At 37.8% G+C, this 20,143-nt stretch overlaps 2 protein-coding genes across 9 annotated transcripts in view; one reads left to right on the top strand and one right to left on the bottom strand.

Moving 5' to 3' along the window:
• Atp6v1d (ATPase H+ transporting V1 subunit D) overlaps window positions 1–2,791 on the top strand; it is a 30,314-nt gene extending 27,523 nt beyond the window's left edge. Inside the window, exons 8-9 of the mRNA XM_008852146.3 lie at window positions 529–607; window positions 2,128–2,791. Of these exons, the coding sequence (XP_008850368.1) occupies window positions 529–607; window positions 2,128–2,269 (221 nt within the window). The 3' untranslated portion in view covers window positions 2,270–2,791. The remainder of the gene's footprint in view (window positions 1–528; window positions 608–2,127) is intronic.
• A 2,977-nt stretch (window positions 2,792–5,768) lies between these two features.
• Mpp5 (membrane palmitoylated protein 5) overlaps window positions 5,769–20,143 on the bottom strand; it is a 69,244-nt gene continuing 54,869 nt past the window's right edge. For all 8 annotated transcript variants that reach the window (XM_008852143.3, XM_029555553.1, XM_029555551.1 and 5 more), the window contains 7 exons: window positions 19,187–19,370; window positions 18,220–18,291; window positions 17,822–17,893; window positions 16,292–16,459; window positions 15,256–15,458; window positions 13,915–14,025; window positions 5,769–8,769 (listed from right to left, as the gene is read on the bottom strand). In XM_008852143.3, the coding sequence (XP_008850365.1) occupies window positions 8,593–8,769; window positions 13,915–14,025; window positions 15,256–15,458; window positions 16,292–16,459; window positions 17,822–17,893; window positions 18,220–18,291; window positions 19,187–19,370 (987 nt within the window). In that variant the 3' untranslated portion in view covers window positions 5,769–8,592. The remainder of the gene's footprint in view (window positions 8,770–13,914; window positions 14,026–15,255; window positions 15,459–16,291; window positions 16,460–17,821; window positions 17,894–18,219; window positions 18,292–19,186; window positions 19,371–20,143) is intronic.

The following is a 20,143-nucleotide window of genomic DNA, read 5'->3' as shown; positions in this document are numbered from 1 at the left end:
AATGGTAGGTTCATTTGTAGTTTTTTAAGAGTTCTCCACACTGCTTTCCATAGGGGTTGAACCAGTTTGCAGCCCCACCAGCAGTGGATGCGTGTTCCCCTTTCCCCTCATCCTTTCCAACATTTGGTATCATTTGTTCTCTTGATCTTAGCCAGTCTGACTGGGGTAAGATGAAATCTGCTCATTTTTTACAGTGGAATTCTAGTATGTTTTAAGATAACATCTGTGATTCAGTGTTATCTATTCATATATACTTAACATATTAGTGTTGGATATATCATGGTCCAGTGTGTTATCTGTACATACAAAAAATACCAGAAGGGTACATATCAAAATATTTACAATAATTGTTTTTGTTTGGTTGGTTTATACCTCATTAACTTTTTTTGTTGTTTTTGTTTTTGAAGTTCTCTGCAGTTAAGTGTACATTAATTCTACATTAGAAAAAAAATGAATATACAAGTGAATACTGGTAATTTTTCAAAAAGGGCTTAAGTTCTCACATACATATTTTTTTTTAAACTCTAGTCATCATTCCCCGGATTGAACGTACCCTTGCTTATATCATCACAGAGCTGGATGAGAGAGAACGAGAAGAGTTCTATAGGTTTGTTGAAATTGGCACTTACTGAGCCTATTTTTCCCCCGTATGCTGAAGGCTGTTTGCTGTGTGACTGTTTGGTTTATGACCTTTCAAATAAGCATAGCGTATATTTCTTTTTTTTCTTTTTTTAATTTTATTTATTTTTTCGTATGTGTGTATTACCTGCATGTAGGTAAGTACACCTGTGTTGTGCAATGTCCGCAGTTTTCAGAGAGGCTGTCAGATCCCCTGGGACTGGAGTTATGGACAGTTGTTAGCTGTCATGTTGGTGCTGGGATTCAAGCCCAGGTCTGCAAGAACAGTCAGTGTTCTTAACCGCTGAGCCATCTCTCCAGCCCACATAGCTTATATTTCATTCTGAGAAATAAAAAGCAAGAAATAAACACTGGGCATGGTGGTACTTGCCTGTAATCCCAGCACTCAGAAGGCTGAAACAGGATTGTGTTTCAATCCAGGCTAGCCTGGGTTCTATTAAAATACTCTGTAAGAAAACAACCAGAAGAAATAATATAGTAGTCCTCTCTTACCTGCAGTTTTGCTTTCCATTTCAGTTTACCTGCCATTAACTGCAGTCCAAAATGTTAAATGGAAAATTACAGAAACCATATGTTCTCACTTAGGTGCTGTTCTGAGTAACATAAGACCTCGCTCTCTTGTGCTATCACCTGAAGCATCCTTTTGTCTAGCCTATCCACTCTGTACTCGACTTGCCAGTGGTCACTTAGTAGCCGTCTGTTTTCAGACCAGCTGTCATGGTACTGCAGTGCTGTGTTCACATAGCCTTGTTTTATTAATAGTGACTCCAAAGCACAGCACGCTGGCAGCTCATGTGTCCAAGAGAAGCTATAATGTGTTTCCTTTAAGGAAAGAGGTGAAAGTTTATGACTTAAGGGAAAAAAAATGGTTGATCTCTTACTGTATTGAATTTATAAATTATACTATCAGAGTTATATATTTACAGTATTTTAAAACCACATTTGGTTTCATATGTGGATGTAAAACAGGTACAAAGGGCTGACTGCAGGAAAAACCATCATGTACAAAAGGTTTAATACTACATGGTTTCAGGCATCCACCGCGTGTCTTAGAATATATTCCCTGCAGGTATGGGATTACTGTATTGCCAAAGGCTCTGGAGATCAGTGTCATGTTTTGCACATATATAACATGGCATCACCAAAAATTTAGGCCTTCCAGAGAAACTTAAGAGTTTTTAAAATGAAACTGATTTAGACTGTCTTCTACATAAAAACTGAGATAAGAAACTGGAATTAAACAAGTAGCAAGTAGTATTCATGTTAAATATGCCTAGATTAAATAAAGTACTTAGGGCATTACCAAATAGTATAAAATCACACCATTAGGTTATTAGCTTAAATTAGTGTTTTTAATGGGTTATAAATTACCAAAATTGAGGATTAATGGGAGTATCAAATTCTGTTCTACTTTTCCATGTTTATTGTCCTAGTTAAAAAAACCTGAAGAAATTGCTTCTTTGTTCTGAAATTACCTTTATCTTGAAGGTTAAAAAAAATTCAAGAGAAGAAAAAGATCCTCAAGGAAAAAGGTGAGAAGGACTTGGAGAAGCGGAGGGCAGCTGGAGAGGTGATGGAACCTGCCAACCTTCTGGCTGAGGAGAAGGACGAGGACCTTCTGTTCGAATAGTTTTTCCTGTTCTGCTTCTTTCAGAATCCCCACCACTGGCTCCATTTAATTGTGTGTAGGCTTGGTATGTGTGGCTATTTATTTTTTGGTGCAAGAATTTCATTGGTTGTAAATTTATCAGGATGCCCTATGGGACTGTTTTGCTGTATTAGAATTCAGCAGCCATCATCACAGGTGAATGAGATTTGTAAAACCTGCTCAGTAACTTCAGAATTTCCCCTGCAGAAATGTCATATATCCCACTGACAGTAGTTATGCTGGTCTGTTTAACATTTTAGGAAATGCTTCTTAGGAAACATTAGTGGTCTCACGCCAACTACTGTGGAGCAGCCTTCATTCCTACCTGCTTGTAAACCTTGACGCTGTTATCTGAGGTGCCGCAGCCCTCCTTGTGTTACTGTGGTCTGTGTCCTCGGCTTTATAAAAACCATCATTTATTTTTCTTTGCACAATAGGTCTATGATGGAAGCAGCTTTGCCAGTTCAAATTGTTATAAACAGAGTAAAATGATTTAAAAAACAAGTTGGTTCTTTTTTTAATATTGGCTTATTAAGAAGAGTAATTACATTTTAATGCTCACATTATAGCTGTACTGCCATCCACAGAGCTTCCCCTGAAGACAGACAGATAGCAGCCTTTTAAAATTCCCTATCTCATGTTTTACTAGGTTTACTTTGAGACAGTTACTGCATTTCGGGGTACATACATGATTGACAGTGAGCTAAGCGGGCTTCACAGTACTTCTTTCCTAACCTAAGAAAAATACTAATTCCTATTTAGGACTAAATTTTGCAGTTTTAAGAAGTAATAACAATTTGCTGTCTTTCAAGTTGTGGCTGAGGTTTTCAGGACTCTTTGCTTTGGCATGATTATGATCACTCAGATTTTACTGCAACCAATTTTGGGCATTCTGGGTTTGACTAGGAACGAAATAGTGCTTAGTATGAAATTGTGACACTAGCATTATTATGTTATAATCAACTGTTAACAAAATGTAGACTTTCAAAAGTACTGAATGATTCTGAAGACATTTAGGATTATTTGCCAGGTTCTGTTTTGTGTGATTATGCTATCAAATACCATATAAAAGTTTTTTTTTTTTCCTATTTTTTTTAAAGTTTTTTATTACTTTTTTTTTTTGGTCTTTTTGAGATAGGGTCTCCCTGTAGCCCCAGCTGTCCTAGAACTCACTATGTAGACCAGGCTGTCCTTGAACTCACAGAGATCTGCCTGCCTCTGCCTCCCGAGTGCTGGGATTAAAGGCATGTGCCACCACATCTGTCAAGTTTTTATTATTTTATGTGTATGCACGTATTGCCTGCCTGTGTGTGAGTGTACCTTTGTTGTGCAGTGCCCACTGAGGTAAAAAAAAGAGCATCAGATCCCTTGGAACTAGAGTTACAGACAGCTGTGAGCTGCGTTGTGGGTGCTGGGAATCGAAACCAGGTTCTCTGCAAGAGCAGTCAGTGCTCTTAACCACTGAGCTGTCTCTCCAGCCCCCTCTTTTAAATGACGTGAGGGACTGAACTCATGGCTAGGCAGTACTTTACCACCAAGTCACATTCCCAATCTATATTTTAACATATTTCATGGAGAAGAGATTTGAGACACAGGGAACTTAGTTTTACATTAAAAAGCTGGCTGGGCATGGTGGCGCATGCCTTTAATCTCAGCACCCAGGAGGCAGAGGCAGGCGGATCTCTGTGAGTTCAAGGCCAGCCTGGTCCACATAGTGAGTTCCAGGCCAGCTAGGGCTACAGAGACCCTGTCTCAAAAAGACCAAAAAAAAAAAACCCGGAAAGTAATGAATTTAAATCCAAGTAGTCTAACTTCTTAAGTTTTAAAATCACATTTATTTGGGTATGTGTAGAGGGGTGTACATGCCAGTGTGCATTTGTGTAGGTCCGTGGACAGTTCATAGTAATTGGTTCTCTCCTTTCACCATGCGTGTCCCAGGGGATCAAGCCTAGGTTGTCAGACTTGGTGGCAGGGACCTTCACCCTCTGAGCCATCTCACCAGCCCTGAAGAGTGGTTTTATACCCTTTTTGTTATTTTTGTATGCGTGTGTGCCTATACAGGTATGCATGTAAATGTGTGTGTGCGTGTGGAGGCCAAGAGGACAGACAGCCTTACGTGTCATGCCTTAGGACCTGGTCCACCTTGTTTTTTTGAAACAGTCTCACTGGTTTGGAGTTCTCCAAGTAGACTATGCTGGGTGGCCAGCAAGCACCAGGGATCTGCCTGCTTCTGCCTCCCAGTACTGGGATTACAAGCAACTACCATCATGCCCAGGTTGCGTATGTACAACCACACACATTTAGGTCCTCCTGCTTACATGGCAAATCAATATTATCTCCCCAGCCCACTCTTAACTTTTATCCTTCCTGTCTCTATAGTTGATAAACTCTAGGTACTTAAGGGCAAGATGTAGAGCCTATCTCAGAGGGCCTGGTTTGTAGGAAACCAGTTGTGGCTCACAGAATAAAATGACAGGTTCAGTGTTGGTTCAGTAGTGATTGGAAAACCAGCAACTAAGTTCCCACTTGGGTATTAGTGAACTAACTGTTCAGCACTTAATTCCCGAGTACCTTGGTGAGGTATAAATCCTAACATCTCAGTTAGGTGGAGGTCAAGTAGCAGAGATGGTTGTAAATTAAGTGAATAATGCTCCTTGAGCACCACTTTTAGTTTGAAGGTCAGGGTAGGGAGCCCTATTTAGTTATTTTTAATTTTTTAAGGTAAATTCAGCATTCACCTTAAAACATTGATCATGTAGCTGAGGTAAAGCTCTGGTACTTCCCGGTCTTGCTTTTAAACTGCCCACAAATTTGCAAATGATTTTGTTTTGAGATAGGGTCTCACTGTGTATCCAAGCTGGTCCTGAACTCACGATCTTCCCACTTCAGCTAGGATTGCAGGCGTGCATCACCATGTTTAGTTAAATAAACTTAAAATGATTTTAGGGCTTTGGATTTGTAAACAAGAAATCAAGATAAAATAGCGGTCAGTTTGTTGGGTTTAGTTGGAGTGATCTCAAAAGGGGATCAGGAATAGGAAAGAAAGCTGGAGGATGTTAGCAGGTTGCATGTATGTAGCAAAACTTTGCTGGTATATGATTTGTAACCTTTGAGAGATACAGAGTAGGAAAAACTAAGTATATTACATAGGTGCCAACAACTCAGATTCCCTTTGTGTCCCCAAATCCTTGGCTACATAGAAGATGAATTTGCCTATTTGTACCTCCTTCTGCCAAAAACTTTTGTGTTCACAGCTTAGCCTCTTTTTTTCGCTTGTTTCAACCAATAAGGAAATAGGACTGAACAGCATCTGTGCCAACAAAAAGGACACTCCCCATGTAAACAACAAAGTACAAAGTAATTTGTTTAGTGCTGAGATTCCAGTGGTCTTGCTTCTGACAAACGCACCTAAGAGTGGTGTACACGTAGAAACCTTGAATGGCAGTGGGTATAAACATGGTAAAAGAAGGTACTCAGTGACTTAAATTTGAAATTTTACTTTTTTAAAAAAAATACAGTGTGCATCTCAAAATAACAGAATGCAGAGCAGATACAAGACAAGAGTACAAAGGAAGATTAACAACAGATGCCAGAACAATTATCTTTAGTAAGGCTAAAATCCCTGGTTTATATTTTCCACACATTCACAAAAATTACATTCAAATCATTCCTTATCAATACTTATTCCTTAGGCCATGAGAAAAGGAAAACAATCCAGACACTAGATTTTGATAGAAAGCAAATCTGGATTAGCCTAAATATTAGTGTTTTATTTGTTCTCATGTATGATGAAATTTCGCTTGGATTTCCCAAGGACATTTAACTAGCTATTGTAATTTCTTCTTTTTGTTTTTTGATATAGGATCTTATGTCACTCAGGCTGGCATCAAAGTTGTCATGTAGCCAAGGACAACCTTGAGTTCCTCATCCTCCTGCCTCTACTGGACATGTGCCCTACACTGGGTTTATGCAGTGTTGTGGATCTAAACCCAGGGCTTTATATGCTAGACAGTTACTCGACCAACTGAGCTACATCCCCAGTCAACCACTGTATTATTTCTGTAAGTGAGATTAAGACACTGCAGTATCTAATCAGAACCTCAGAGACAGGAGATTGAACTGGCCCTAGTGGGTGCACAGCTAGATGTATAGCCAGGCTTTCCTTCCCAAGGAAGTGACTACAGCTCATTTTTCACGTTGTTTAGGGACTCTTACAGAGTTTACGAGATATCACTAAGATTTAGAAAAGTTTAGGATATATTCTGTCCCTCTACCATGGCTGAGTAAAGAAAGCTACAGGATGTCACTGATCTTGAAATCTCAGTTCCTAAAAGTATGCACGGTGACATGGCACAAACCTTAGTAGGGGCTTTACCTGTAAAACCTCTCTCTAAGATAGGGTCTCAGCTGGGCATGATGGCACATGCCTTTAATCTCAGCACTCCAGAGGCAGAGGTAGGCAGATCTCTGTTAGAGGTCAGCCTGGTTTGTATAGCAAGTTTCTTGGGAGACCCTATTTCAAAAAACACAAAAATGTTTCATGTGGCCCAGGCCAGCCTTGAACTCTAGATCCTGCTCTGGCTCTCCAAAGGCTGGGATTACAGCTGTGCACTATATTATAGGTCTTTCATTATTTTCAGATCACAAAGCTCTGTTGACTACTTTTCATTCCTGAGAAGTAAACTGGAAAACTAAAAAGATTTAAGTTGCTAAGGATAGGGATTTTCAGTGCTGAAAAGGGATATGCTCTTTCATTTTCCTGCTCTACCAAGTGGAGTGTTTCAGACTTGAGACAAGGTTGTAGCAACCCAGGAATGCTCCTTTCTTCCTAAGGAAAATTATCCTGAAAATTTCATTTCTACGTAAGACACACTTGCCAGCCAATGAAAGCCATGCAAAATTAAAAAGACAACACAAACTGCCCACATTTGTTCTAATAGAATTATCTAGAAATTAAACACAGATGCTGAGGAAAAACTACTCATTAACACCTGCTTGTGGTAAGTGACAAGTCAGTATTTTTCCAGTGTTTAGCTTTGGGAACATGAAATGCTATAGCTAAATCAAAACATTCACATTTGAGGTTGGTTGTCACACATTACACTTTAAAGACTTGAAAAGACTAACTTTCCACACCAGTTTACAGACAGTTAAAACTATAACTATAGAGACAATACAAAAATCCCATTAATTTAAACATTAATGATTTAGCAAGCTGTTGTATTCCAGTCATGAGGCAGACCTTGTTAGGACAAAACTTGTTTGTATATGCTTAATAAAAATTTCCTCCAATATCCTTTTCCTAAAAAAATCTCCAAATGACTTTTTGGTCTTCCTTCTGATGTCAAAAGTCAATCGTCTTAGTATTTCCTTAGTGTATGGATATATCGAATTTTATTTTCAATGCTGAACACAACTATGTTAATTTATTAAATATTAGTATACAGTGCAGTAGAATTCCAGTTACCTACACAGCACAGTCATAGATTAATTCTATGCTAATGTATAAAAAAATGCAAAAACTGTCAAATGTGCTATGTCCCTCCTTGTATATAAAAACTTTACATCATTAGGAACAAACTTACAGTTTATGAACTCCTGTATCACTGTGCAGATCAGAGAAAGAAATCAAGGCTATCAAATCACTAAACAATTTAATAAACAATTCAGAAAATGATATCCTTTAAAAGGTCAGCATAAGTCTGAGCTAGCTGGTACTTCTACTTGAATGTTTTTCAAAATTAAAAGACGAACAAATAAATTCAAACTTAAAAAGTAGCTTCAAACTAAAGGTGTAGCACACCTTTTTTACTCCTTTTTCTTTTGTAAGGGAAATACTTCTGATGACTAAACCACTCTTCTAAGAAAATATTGTTTGCCTAGTGCATAAAGCAGTCCCCCCCAAATAACCACATGAAGTTACTTAAATTAAGTGTTAAATAATGACAGTATAATTGTGAGACATGAAATACGTATGTACCTACAAGTTTTTCAGACATCTGACCAAGAAGGATTTAGTTACATGAAAACAAGTTTTAACAGGATAAAATGGAAATTCTCTCAAGAAAGCTTCCATTTTGACTCTCCAAATGAGCCAAGGGCCTCTAAACCTGTATTTAGGGAGTAAGAAGTGTGTATGAATTGCCTCAGGGAACTTTCTTCTCACTAGTTTAAGAGATCTAAGAACAGGTCTGCAGTTTGTTCTGCTGCCTTCCACCATATGCTCAATCTTGCACTGTCGGGTGGGCGGGGTATCTTGGCAGTTTGCTAAACAAAGTCTAATCATGACACAATGATTGTATCCTTCACCTTAGCCAAGTGGATGGCACCCACTGAGGTTCTGTATCCAGTTTGTTAATTAGCCTAAGCAATTCCTGATAGGCTTTATCAAGATCAGAATTCACAATTGCTGTGTCAAAGTAGTGGCCATTGTTCTGCTCCATCTCTCTAGTCTTCTCAATGATCTCTCTCAGCTCTTCAGGCTGCAAAGAAAAGAAAACAGGTAATCTATCAAAGTAAGAATGAGCCAGTAGTGTGATCATCAAAAGCCTATATTTGAAAAGAGGAAAAGCTTAAAAATTAAGCTTTCATTTTCATAAGTTAGATCATGTGTGAATTAAAGTGATTTAAATAGATAATAAAAAAATGAAAACAAAAGCTCTCAAGTTTTCTAAAGTATTTTGGTAATTTCACTTAATTTTCACATCAGTTCTGTAAAATCAGTTAATCTATAAAAATTATTCATTTTTTACAGAAAAGCCCATTGGGATTTTACCCTTGGAGAAAAGCTAACAGTTTTCTTGAGATATAATTCATACACCATACAAGTTACCAATTTAAAGTATGATTCAGGAGTTTTTAGTGTGGCTGGGATGTGGTGTCAGGATGGGAGAGGCATGTGAATCTCTCGATTCCACCAAGCCTACCTGGTCTACATAGTGAATTCCCCCCCGAAAAACTCCCAGTTTTTAATCATGGTCATAGAGTTCTGCAGTTAACACGATAATCAATTTTAGAACATTTTATCACTCCATCACCACCTAAAGTGCCACTGGCCTTTTTCTCCAAGCCCTACTCCCCCCCACCCCTAAACACTATTAATTATATCACCATAGATTTGTCTGTTCTGGACATTTCGTATGTGTGATACCATATAAGGTCTACTGACTCCGGGTTTTTTCACCTAGCATAGTATTTTCAAGGTTCACCCATGTTGCATTATTCACCAGTACCTCAGTTTTTGTTTTCAAGACTTAGCAGTAAAACTACAGGAATCAAAACAGTGCTAGCACAGAGTCTGTGTACAAAATGGGAGTCCCAAAGTAATCCACCACCATTCCCAAATGCCTATTTGGTCAAATCATTTTTTTTTTTTTATGTGTATGAGTGATTTGCCTGCATGTACGTAAATGCACCCGTGTCGTGCAATGCCCACAGGGATCCAATGCCTTCTGGAATTATGGATGGTTAGCTGCCATATGGGTACTGGGAATCAAACCCAGTCCTCTGGAAGAGCAGCCAGTGCTCTTAACCACTGATCTACCTCTCCAGCCCCTGGTTAGATCATTTTGGAGAAAAGTGCCAATATAGAGCCAATGATATTTGCTCAGCCAGGTAGACTGACTGAGCAAGCCTAGTGACCTGAGGGTAATACCCAGATCCAAGTAAAGGTGGAAGGAGAACCAATTCCACAAGCTTGTCTTCTGAGCTCCACTTCTGTGCTGTGGCACACACAAATTCAGCACACATTATGTGTACACACATACACACTCATGTACATGCACAGTGAAAGCTAACATATCTTGGAAAAGACAAATTTCCTAACAAAAGGTACTGACTGAACCAACTGGATAACCATATATTTTTAGGATTTAAAAAAATTTATTTTGTTTGTTTTTTCTGCATGTATGAAAAGTGCACATGCACACCGTGCCTGCGGGGGTCAGAAAAGGGTGTTGGAACCCCTGGAACTGGAATTACGCAGAAGGCTGTGAGCTGCAAGGTAGGTGCTGGGAAACAAACCCAGGTTCACTGAAAGAACAGTTCTTTTAACCACTGAGCCATCTCTCCAGCTGTGGATATCCACATGATTTCAAAACAAAACCTCCTTGAAACATTACACTGACACTAAGATTAATTTAACCAAAACATACAAGAAGCTAAAACCATAAAATTTTTAAGAAAAAACACAGGATAAAATCTTTTTATTTCTGGAGGTAAATTTAGACATGCATAAAATTCATTAACCATAAATAAATGAAAAAGTGAACTTTATTAAAATTAGACATTTCTCAGGTCAGGTGTAGTGGCACTGTAATCCCAGCACTTGGGAGGCAGAGAGAGATGGGAGGGCTGTTATTTTCATGCCGTCCTGGACTATATGCAAGATCCTGTCTCAAAATCAAATCCAACAAAACTTACTTCTCATCTTCAAAGGATACTGTTAAAAGATATAAAGATCTGGAGAAAATAGTTTTAATATATACATGTGATAAGGGACTTGTATCCAGAGCATTTTTTAAAATGCATATAGGTTGTCAAGGTTCAGTAGGTAAAAGGGCTTGTTCATTTATGACCCGTTTGATCCTTACAAACCACACATAAAAGTGGGGAGAACTGACACTACAGAGTTGATCTCTACAAGTGCATGGCACACAGGTACCCACCTACACACGTACACAAACACAATAAAAAAATGCTTATAAGTGAATATAAAAACCAACTTTTAAAAAGTGACAAGACCTGTAACTGTGTCATTGTGCTAGTTAGCTTCAGTTCCCAACAAACCTGGGAAAAGAACCTCAATTGAGACATTTCCACCCTTGGATTGGCCAGTGGCCATGTCTGTGAGGCATTTTTTTAAATTGTCCATTGTGGGCACTGCCACCTTTAGGCAGGTGATCCTAGGTTGCATATGAAGCAGCCTGAGCACATAGAGGGAGCAGGTCAGTAAGCAGCATTCCTCTGGATTACGCTTCAGCTCCTGCCTCCAGATTCCTTCTTGAGCTCCTGCCCTGATTTCCCTGGATGAAAACCCTTTTCTCCCCAAGTTGGTTTTGGTCAGTGTTTCATCACAGCAATAGAAAGCAAACTGGAACAGTTGTGGTGGTTTACACTTTTAATCCCAGCACTCAGGAGGCAGAGGCAGGCAGACCTCTGTGAGTTTGGGGCCAGCCTGGTCTACATAGTGAATTCCAGGTCAGCCAGGGCTACATTATAAAAAAAAAAAAAAGACAAGGCTTGAGGCCTACACAAATGAATATGGTCAAATGCCTGCGCCTACATGCAAAGATTATCAGTAATCATCAGGAGAATGCAAATGAAAACCAAGATAACACTTCACACCTGTTAATTACATACTGACAATGGTAAAAGATGCTAAGGACATGGACTAACTGGAAAACATCTTACATTGGTGACAAAAGTATAAAGTAGAAAACTAATCTTCTCAGCTTTCTGAATGCTGTAATTACAAGCATGTGCCACCACACCCCAGTACTCAATGTGTACAAGGTTTTTTTTCTTTCTTTCTTTGAAAGTGGTTCTAGGGATCCATCCTAAGGTCTTGCCCATGCTACTACTTCTTTCTCAAGGGGATAAAGCCCAAAAGACCACATGAGTATTTAAGGACTTTTGATTGTATTAGTTGAAAAAGGGGGGGGGCTTGGTTTTCAACTGGAGAATTAAAAAATGTGGGTATATTTTTGTCTTAGCATATTAATCAGCATTAAGAAGGAGTAAACTCAGGGGTAGAGAGATGGCTTAGGGGTTAAGAGAACTTTGCTCTTGCAGAAGATCTGAGTTCGGTTCCCAGTAACCACATAGCAGTTCACAACTTCTGTAACTCCAGTTCCAGAGGATGTGATCCCGCTTTCTAGCCTCCATGGGCATTGCACATATGTGGTGCACTTACACACATGCAGGCAAAACACTCATATACATAAAAGAAAAACACAATTTTTTAAAAACTTTAAAAAAAATATATTTATGAGCTGGGCATGGCGCACATGCCTTTGATCCCAGCACTACAGTAGACCTCCTGCCTCTGCCTCCTGGGATCAAAGGCATGTGCCACCATGCCTGGCTTTTAAAAATTATTTTTAAAAAGGAATGAGTTTCTGTTAGCAATAACAGATGAATCTCAAATGCTATGTTGACTAAATGCTAGTAACAAATATTTTATATGGTTCCATTTATATGAACTTCTAGAACTGAAAAAACAGATAGTGATAAGAAGCAGATTAGTGATCCCTGGGAAGAGCTTCAAAGTCTTCAAAGAGCCCTATGGGAAAAATTCCAGGGAAATAGATGTGTTCTAATTGTGATTGAAATGACGATTATTACACAGGTATACCTTTTGTCAAAGCTCAGTGAATAAACAAATTATGCAATTAAAATGCATAATACTGAGATAAAGATGTCAGTAAGTTAAAGAATTGACTTTCTAGTCAGAAAATGAAGTATAATATATATTGTTAAAACATTTTGGTATTGAGTTTTTGCTTTAAAAACATACATACTCAGCATCTTCTAGATACTAGTTGATTTAGGGTGGACAATTCAATATAAAGTATAACAGGTAAAATGTCCAAATGAAAATAGAGCCAGAAACCAATCAAAAGAAAGTTGCTTGACATGTTTTGGAAGTCGTTGGTGTAATACTCATCTCTGTTTGGAAAAAGACCCAACCTGACCCAAATGTGTATATGAAAACAAAGTTAGGCAGAACAGGCAGAATGGAATTCACACTGGTCCTTGATATGAATCCTTTTCCTTGACCTTGGTTCTCAGAAGGCATCCTTTTCTTTGAGCAACCATGGTGCTGGTCTACTAAGTACTTCTGAGACACTTTATCTTATACAGTATGTTAACCTTGTTTCCCTTACTATATTATGATCCACCTCAAGAAGAGCCAGCAACTATGTCACACACATTTTTCTTTCATCCCAAGTACAAAGAACTACAGATATTCCAACCCCCACTATTTGAGAGGTACATTGTATAGGTAGGGGAAAAAACAAAACAAAACAAAACTCCAAAACACTACTTTCACCAGCTGGACTACTCAACCTAGACAAAGCAACCAAAATTATGATTAACACACTGAATGTCTACACTCTAAGATATTAAAAAACTAGGAAATGTTAAGTCATACAGAGTAGAAAAAGACAAAAGCAAAGATCTAAAATAACTTAAATATTTCTTTTTCTGTTTTAGATCATGTGAGAATTCCGGCACTCTACAAATGTGGAATAGCTAGAGAAAAATGGGTAATCCCTAAGACTTGCTGAGATCTTTGGGGTGAGGAAGAGGCCCCATATGATCCCCTTGGAAATGTCACAGACCTAAATGAAGATTAAAGGAGTTTTAAGGAATTCCAGAGATTATCATAAACTTCAAGTTGACAGTAAGAAATGTTTGGGGAAGAACAAGAACATTCTTCTGATTTGGAGAGCTGCCATAGTTCAGCCAGTGGCAATTCCAGCAGTTTCTGGGCAAGTGATACCATAGAAAGAGCAATCAATTTGAAAAGAGAAGCTGATACAGCTTTTCAGTACTATGAGATTAGATCAGGACTGTTTCATGTCCATCTTCAATGGAATACCACCACCGTATAACAAATTTACCTTTGGATTCTTGCCCTCTTTGGCTAACAACGCACGAAGTCTTTCTTGTGAAGGGGGTGCAATGAAGATAATATATGGTTTCAAATCTGAATTCCGGAGGGTCTTCAAAGACTGTAAAGATATTTGGGTTTTAAAAATGACTTCCATCATTGAATTGCTTCACAATAATATGTCATTAAAAATTTCTGTCAATGATGCCTAACATTTTCATTACAAATAATCTATAAAATTTTGAGACTGCATCATTCACTGTAAGATTATATGACTATAAATTCATATAATTATGATACTGAAATACTCTGCTAGTAAGATCACATATGGATTATAATAACCACTTTAGATTTTTTTTTTTCTTTTGGTCTTTTTGAGACAGGGTCTCCCTGTAGCCCCAGCTGGCCTGGAACTCGGAGATCTACCTGCCTCTGCCTCCCAAGTGCTGGGACTAAAGGCATGTGCCACCACGCCCAGCCAAAATCCATTTTTTAAGAATCAAGAAAGTTGCCCTTCTATGTGACAGGCACTAAAAAGCAAAACTAGAGAGAAAAACTTCATGTACACAGGCCAAACTCTGGGAAACACATCCAAGAGAAAGCAGACTGTATGAATTAAGACATTATGGACTTCAAATTGTCTTTATGCGTTACTGTGCATCTTCAAACTGGATGGTAATGCCCTTTCTTATATAAAAAGATCAATATGCTTAACTACTTGGAAGCCTATGGTAATATCTGTCCAAATAATAGAAGTCTTAGGCTGGAGAGATGGCTCAGGGGTTAAGAGGGCATGCTGCTCTTCCAGAGGACCTGAATTTGCCTCACAACCACTTGTAACTCCAGCTCCAAAAGATCTGACACTCTCTTCTGGCCACTGCAAGCACTGCAATCATATACACATACCTACACATATATACATATAAAAATAAAATCAAATCTTAAAAAAGAAGTATTAGTAATCTTAGTTTGGCTTAATCTATCAAATAGCTGAAACAGGTTTTATTTTTCCAAATGTGCATTGTGACATTTGTCAGTAGTTGCAACAATAGCCTTTAAAACCCCAGGAATAGCCTTTACATTTTTAAAATTTTTCTCAGATCAGAAAAGATAAATCCAATAGTTTCTAAAATATTTATTGTCAGTACCAAAGTTAGCTGTATTTTATGATTCAAAAAATATACATGTGGAAAGTGAAAGACTGAGCAACTTACTTGATTTTAAGATAGTGAATGGGAAAATTTATAGAAACTTAAATAGGCTGTGTTATTCTTGGACTAAAATAGTTTTTACTAGATTACAAAACATGCCCTCCAACGTTCAACATTCTAAAATATAATTCAAGCTTTACCTGTGTACGAAGACTTAAAAGACATATTTTTCCAGAGTTGATCACTTGCCGTACAGAATCTATACTGGTTCCATACAAATTTTTCTCAAATTCACCATGCTCAATGAACTTTCCAGCTGCTATATCTGCCTCAAATGCCTGCCGTGAGACAAAGTGGTAATCTCTACCAGCTACTTCATGGTCTCGCCTATTCCGAGTTGTATCTAGGCAAACACAATCACATAAAAGTAATAAGCATGGGTCAGAATGAAAAAGGATAATTCATCTAGACAGAAAGAAATATTATTTTGTAACACATAATGTGAAATAATGAATTAAGGAAATGTTAAGGATCTCTGTGTTTAACACTATTCTTACCTAGACATGAACTTAAATTGCGTTTGTAGTGCTTTAATAATTAGTTACCTTAATCCATTTTATATTTATACTTTAAATACCTTTTTCTGCAATTTAAACACTGACAATTCATCTATTCTTATAATTTATTTCTGTAAGTGTAGGTACTATATAACCTTAAAACAAAACCTGTTTTCAGATTTAGGTCTAAATTTTTATCTTCAGCACTAGTCTGAAGAACCAGGAATTGATTTCCTGTGGAATAAGGTAAGGGGCCCAAACTAAAATTCATTTAGAAAATCATTAGTACTATACACTTAGGTAAAAACCTAAGTTCCTTAAGAAACACTTTTAATGCAAATTTATCAACATATTTTATTTATTTATTTATTTATTTTTGGTCTTTTTTAGACAGGGTCTCCCTGTAGCCCAAGCTGGCCTGGAACTCGCTATGTAGACCAGGCTGGCCTTGAACTCACAGAGATCCACCTGCCTCTGCCTCTGCCTCCCAAGTGCTGGGATTAAAGGCATGCACCGCCATACCCAGATAAATTTGTCAACAGATTTAATTAAACAAAGTTCCTCTTTCATTGACAACACTGTTTCAGTAATCAAATGGATGATCATTTTCCCTACAGAGGTAGATTCTGAGGTGGTTATTGTGAAAAGTACAGGAAAACAGGGCTGTGTCCAAACTTACGAGGAACTGCAGATGCAAAGCGGTCTTTCTCTTTGTTCATGAGCCTCTGACGCAATTCATTCTGGCCACAGTTCTGTGGACCAATCAAGATAATGGGTCTTTTCCTATTTGCTGGCTGATGATAAAGTGACATTTCCTCATAAGTTAAGATTTCCTCATTGTCATAGTCTTTGGGAAAGAAGGAGTTAAGCACTTCAGACATAATTATTGCCATGTCATAAAGATACTTCTTATATAAAATAGCTAGGGCTTTTGTTCGTTTTGTTTTAGAGATAGCATCTTGCTCTGTATCCCAGACTGGCTTCGAACTAGTGATCCTCCTGCCTTAGCCTCCCAAGTGCTGGAATTAGAAGTGTTTAAGCCACTCTGTCTGGTTTTAAAATAGATAGCTTATAGTGAATACTGTAACAGTATATAGGCTAGCAGGAGATAAACTTATGGTAATAATCTGTTATTTTAATAAAGATTCTACTTTAGAGTTATTTTAAGGATCTGATATAATAGATATGCTAAGCATTGTAGCAAGCATAGACATTTACATATGGTGGCTACAGATATTGTATCCAAGAGTACCAGAATATTCTGTAGTTACGTAACTTGAAAACAAGTCATACTTGTGCTATCTATCCTCTCTGAATTTATGTGTAGTTTATTCTCAAAAACTAACCTAGATACAAATTATAAAGGGTGGGGTAATATTCCTAAAACCCTTAATCCAGATGAAACCAAAGCTATCGAGTGGTCAGAACAAAGACAGGCAATTAGCAGCCCGTCATGTCCTGGTAGGGGCACTGGTATGTTCCACAAGGGCAAGGGTCATCTTAGTCGGGCCAGTGCTCAACTATATTTTGTTCAAATTCCAACACAACTGTTTAATTAGCTACAAGAATTTAAGCAGAAACTTTAGTATCTAAACTTGAATCTACTAGTCTGTAAGCTTAAGGAATTTATTTTGAGAATGAAAGCATATACTTTACTTCCATGGAATAGAGCAGGTATTATAGACAGCAATGATTTCTTCCTTTCTCAAATCATTTTTTGTATTCTGAGTTTCTTGTAACATGTACAATTATACTAAGCACTTTGATTTCTAGATTTGCTAATTTACATATCTGGAGGTTTCAGATTTGCCAAGATTTTTATAGTACAGTAATTCTTAGACCTTGACCAATTAATTTTAGTCTGCTTTTAGAAATGAAGTAAGATGTGGAGGAGATGTGGCTCATCAGTAGAACAGTTGCCTAGCATGCATGAGGCTCTGGGTTTCCTTGTAGCCCCAGCTGGCCTGGAACTCACTGTGTAGACTAGGATGGCCTTGAACTCACATAGATCCACCTGCCTCTGCCTCCCAAGTGCTGGGACTCTTGTGTGCACCAGCACACCCAGCTTTCAATTATTTTCTTAAGCATATATCAAGAGTCAAAATAAGATTAGAAATAAAACTCACTTAAAATACCAGTTTCATTTCTATCTACCAGACTTAGACCCTTTATATATGCAGCTCCAGCTACACCTGCCAATAGAACTTACCATCATTTTTATTGGCATTATATAAAACCTTTTTCCTCTTCTTTTTATTCTTCTTTGCACACCACAGTTTTCCTGTTGGTAGATCAAAAATAACTTTAAATGAGGTATTTGTTCCTTAAACAATGCTACCTATTTCAATATAAAGACCTCAAATTAAAGATTTATAAACACATATACTATCCACAGAATTTAAATTTTTGTATTTATCATTTTCTATTACACACTGTAGACAGGTAGTCTTTAATATGCTAATCTTTCCTTAAGAGTTTTGCCTCTGATCACTCTCTCAATGAATACACTTTTCTTTCTTGACAGTTCTAACTACTATGTGAATTCAACATGGTTCCAGATGAAAACCCAAGAAACTTCTTACTAATATCAAATATTAAGTGTCTAACCTGATTTTTCTGGTTCCTTATCTTCTTCTATAGTTTGCTTCATGGCTTCTCTTTGCTGCTGAAAGCTTTTCCCTTAGCATAAAGAAAGAGAAGTAAATAAAGTTATTTTTAATCAAGGAGAAAGCATTAGAAGCAATTTTTCGTACTGCCTTTCAAACCCTTCTGCTACCACAAGAGTAATGCCAGCTAAGATACATGAGCCTACAAATGTTTGGTGTTGGCTTTTAGACTTATGTGTATGTGTCTGTGTGGGGGTGTGTGCACCTTAGTGCAGGTGCCTATGTAGGCCAGAAAAGGAAGTCAGATCCTCAGGGACTGGAGTTACAGGTGGTTGTGAGCTGCCAGATGTGGATGCTGGGAACCAAGCTCAGATCCTCTGGAAAAAGCAGTACCTCTTAACTGCTGGGACATCTCTCTAGCCCAGGCCTACAAATATTCAAGTTTCAACCCTCTATCAGTCCTATCATGTGTGTTTCTTGTTTATCATCAATTATAAAACTAAAATTAGAAAATTTAATAGTTCAACTTTTTTGAAGTTTTCATTGAACATTTACTATAGAGTACTGTGCTGATTATATCAGTTGTCACTTAGGATTATTTCAAACCAAGCCTATCAATTCTAGACATTAATTTTCCAAAGCAATATGTGTGCATTTATTACTTTTTGATTCTAAGACACATTCAATATATTCCTTCACATTTATTACTGATAATTCTTATTTGCATGTATGCCTGATATGATTATTTTGTGTCTACCTTTAAATTATGAATGGTACAAATAAATAGAAAGGGAAAAGGTGATTAACCATCTTCTCAGATCTCTATGGTAAAATACAGTAGGGGAGGGGATACTAGGGACTGATGCCAGGGACCTAAGTACATGCCCTATCACTGAGCTGTACTCTCAGCTCTTTACTTTAAATGGTTTTTTTCAATTCTATAAACCTTGTATCATACTGTCTCTTACCTGGAACAAGCCCAGCTAAAGGCTGATTGTCTTCGTCCCCCTCCCTATAGGCCTGCCACCAGTTTGGATCTTCTTGGCTGATCACATGAAGTATATCTCCTTTTTGAAAAGACAGACCTAACTCTCGACATGGAACATAAGGGTCATCTGAGGGGTCATAGTCAAAATGAGCTTTTACATGGATCTGCAATATAGAAAGAGTAAAATAAGAGCAACAATAATAAACTGTAAAACAGATCCAGCATAAATGTAACTTACATTTTACTGTTTTTCTGTAGTACAAAGAAAAATGAACAAAAAGGGCATTTAATGAAGTAACAGTATTTCAGGGCACTATTTGCTTGGGTTTATCTTTTGCCATCTGTGTTAAAAGGCACAAGAGTGTCCAAACTATGCTGCTGTTAAGAGCTAACAAAATGAGGGTACAAAAGTGCCCCAATGGCATGAGAAGCACAAGAAACAAAGGTTCAGACATGCAAAAACAGTGCTATCGTAAGAAGGTACACAGCTTCTAAACCATTGCTACAAGGAAAGTTAAGACTTCAAACTTCATCACATCTCATCTAAGCAGGTGAGTGTGATTCCCTACGGTGTCACAGCCTGTGGACTTCACTGTCAACTGTGCCCTAAACGTTCCACTTCTTTCTTTTTTTAAAAATATTTTATTATTTTTATTTTATGTGTATGAGTGTATTGCCTGCATGTACATAATTGCACCCGTGTTGTGCAATGCCTGCGGAGGACAGAAGAGGCTGTTGGATCCCCTGGAACTGGAGTTACAGAGAGTTGTTAGCTGCTATGTGGGTGCTGGCAATCGAACCCAGGTCTTTTGCAAGAACAGTCAGTGTTCTTAACTGCCGAGGCATCTCTCCAGCCCCTTGTTCCATTTCTTTCTTCTTTCTTTCTTTCTTTCTTTCTTTCTTTCTTTCTTTCTTTCTTTCTTTCTTTCTTTCTTTT

Source organism: Nannospalax galili, unplaced genomic scaffold (genome assembly GCF_000622305.1).
Source record: "Nannospalax galili isolate Female #2095 unplaced genomic scaffold, S.galili_v1.0 scaffold285, whole genome shotgun sequence".
In the NCBI taxonomy this organism is placed as follows: Eukaryota; Metazoa; Chordata; class Mammalia; order Rodentia; family Spalacidae; genus Nannospalax; species Nannospalax galili.
Note: the sequence above shows the minus strand (reverse complement) of the source record. Positions and strands in the feature narration are given on the sequence as shown.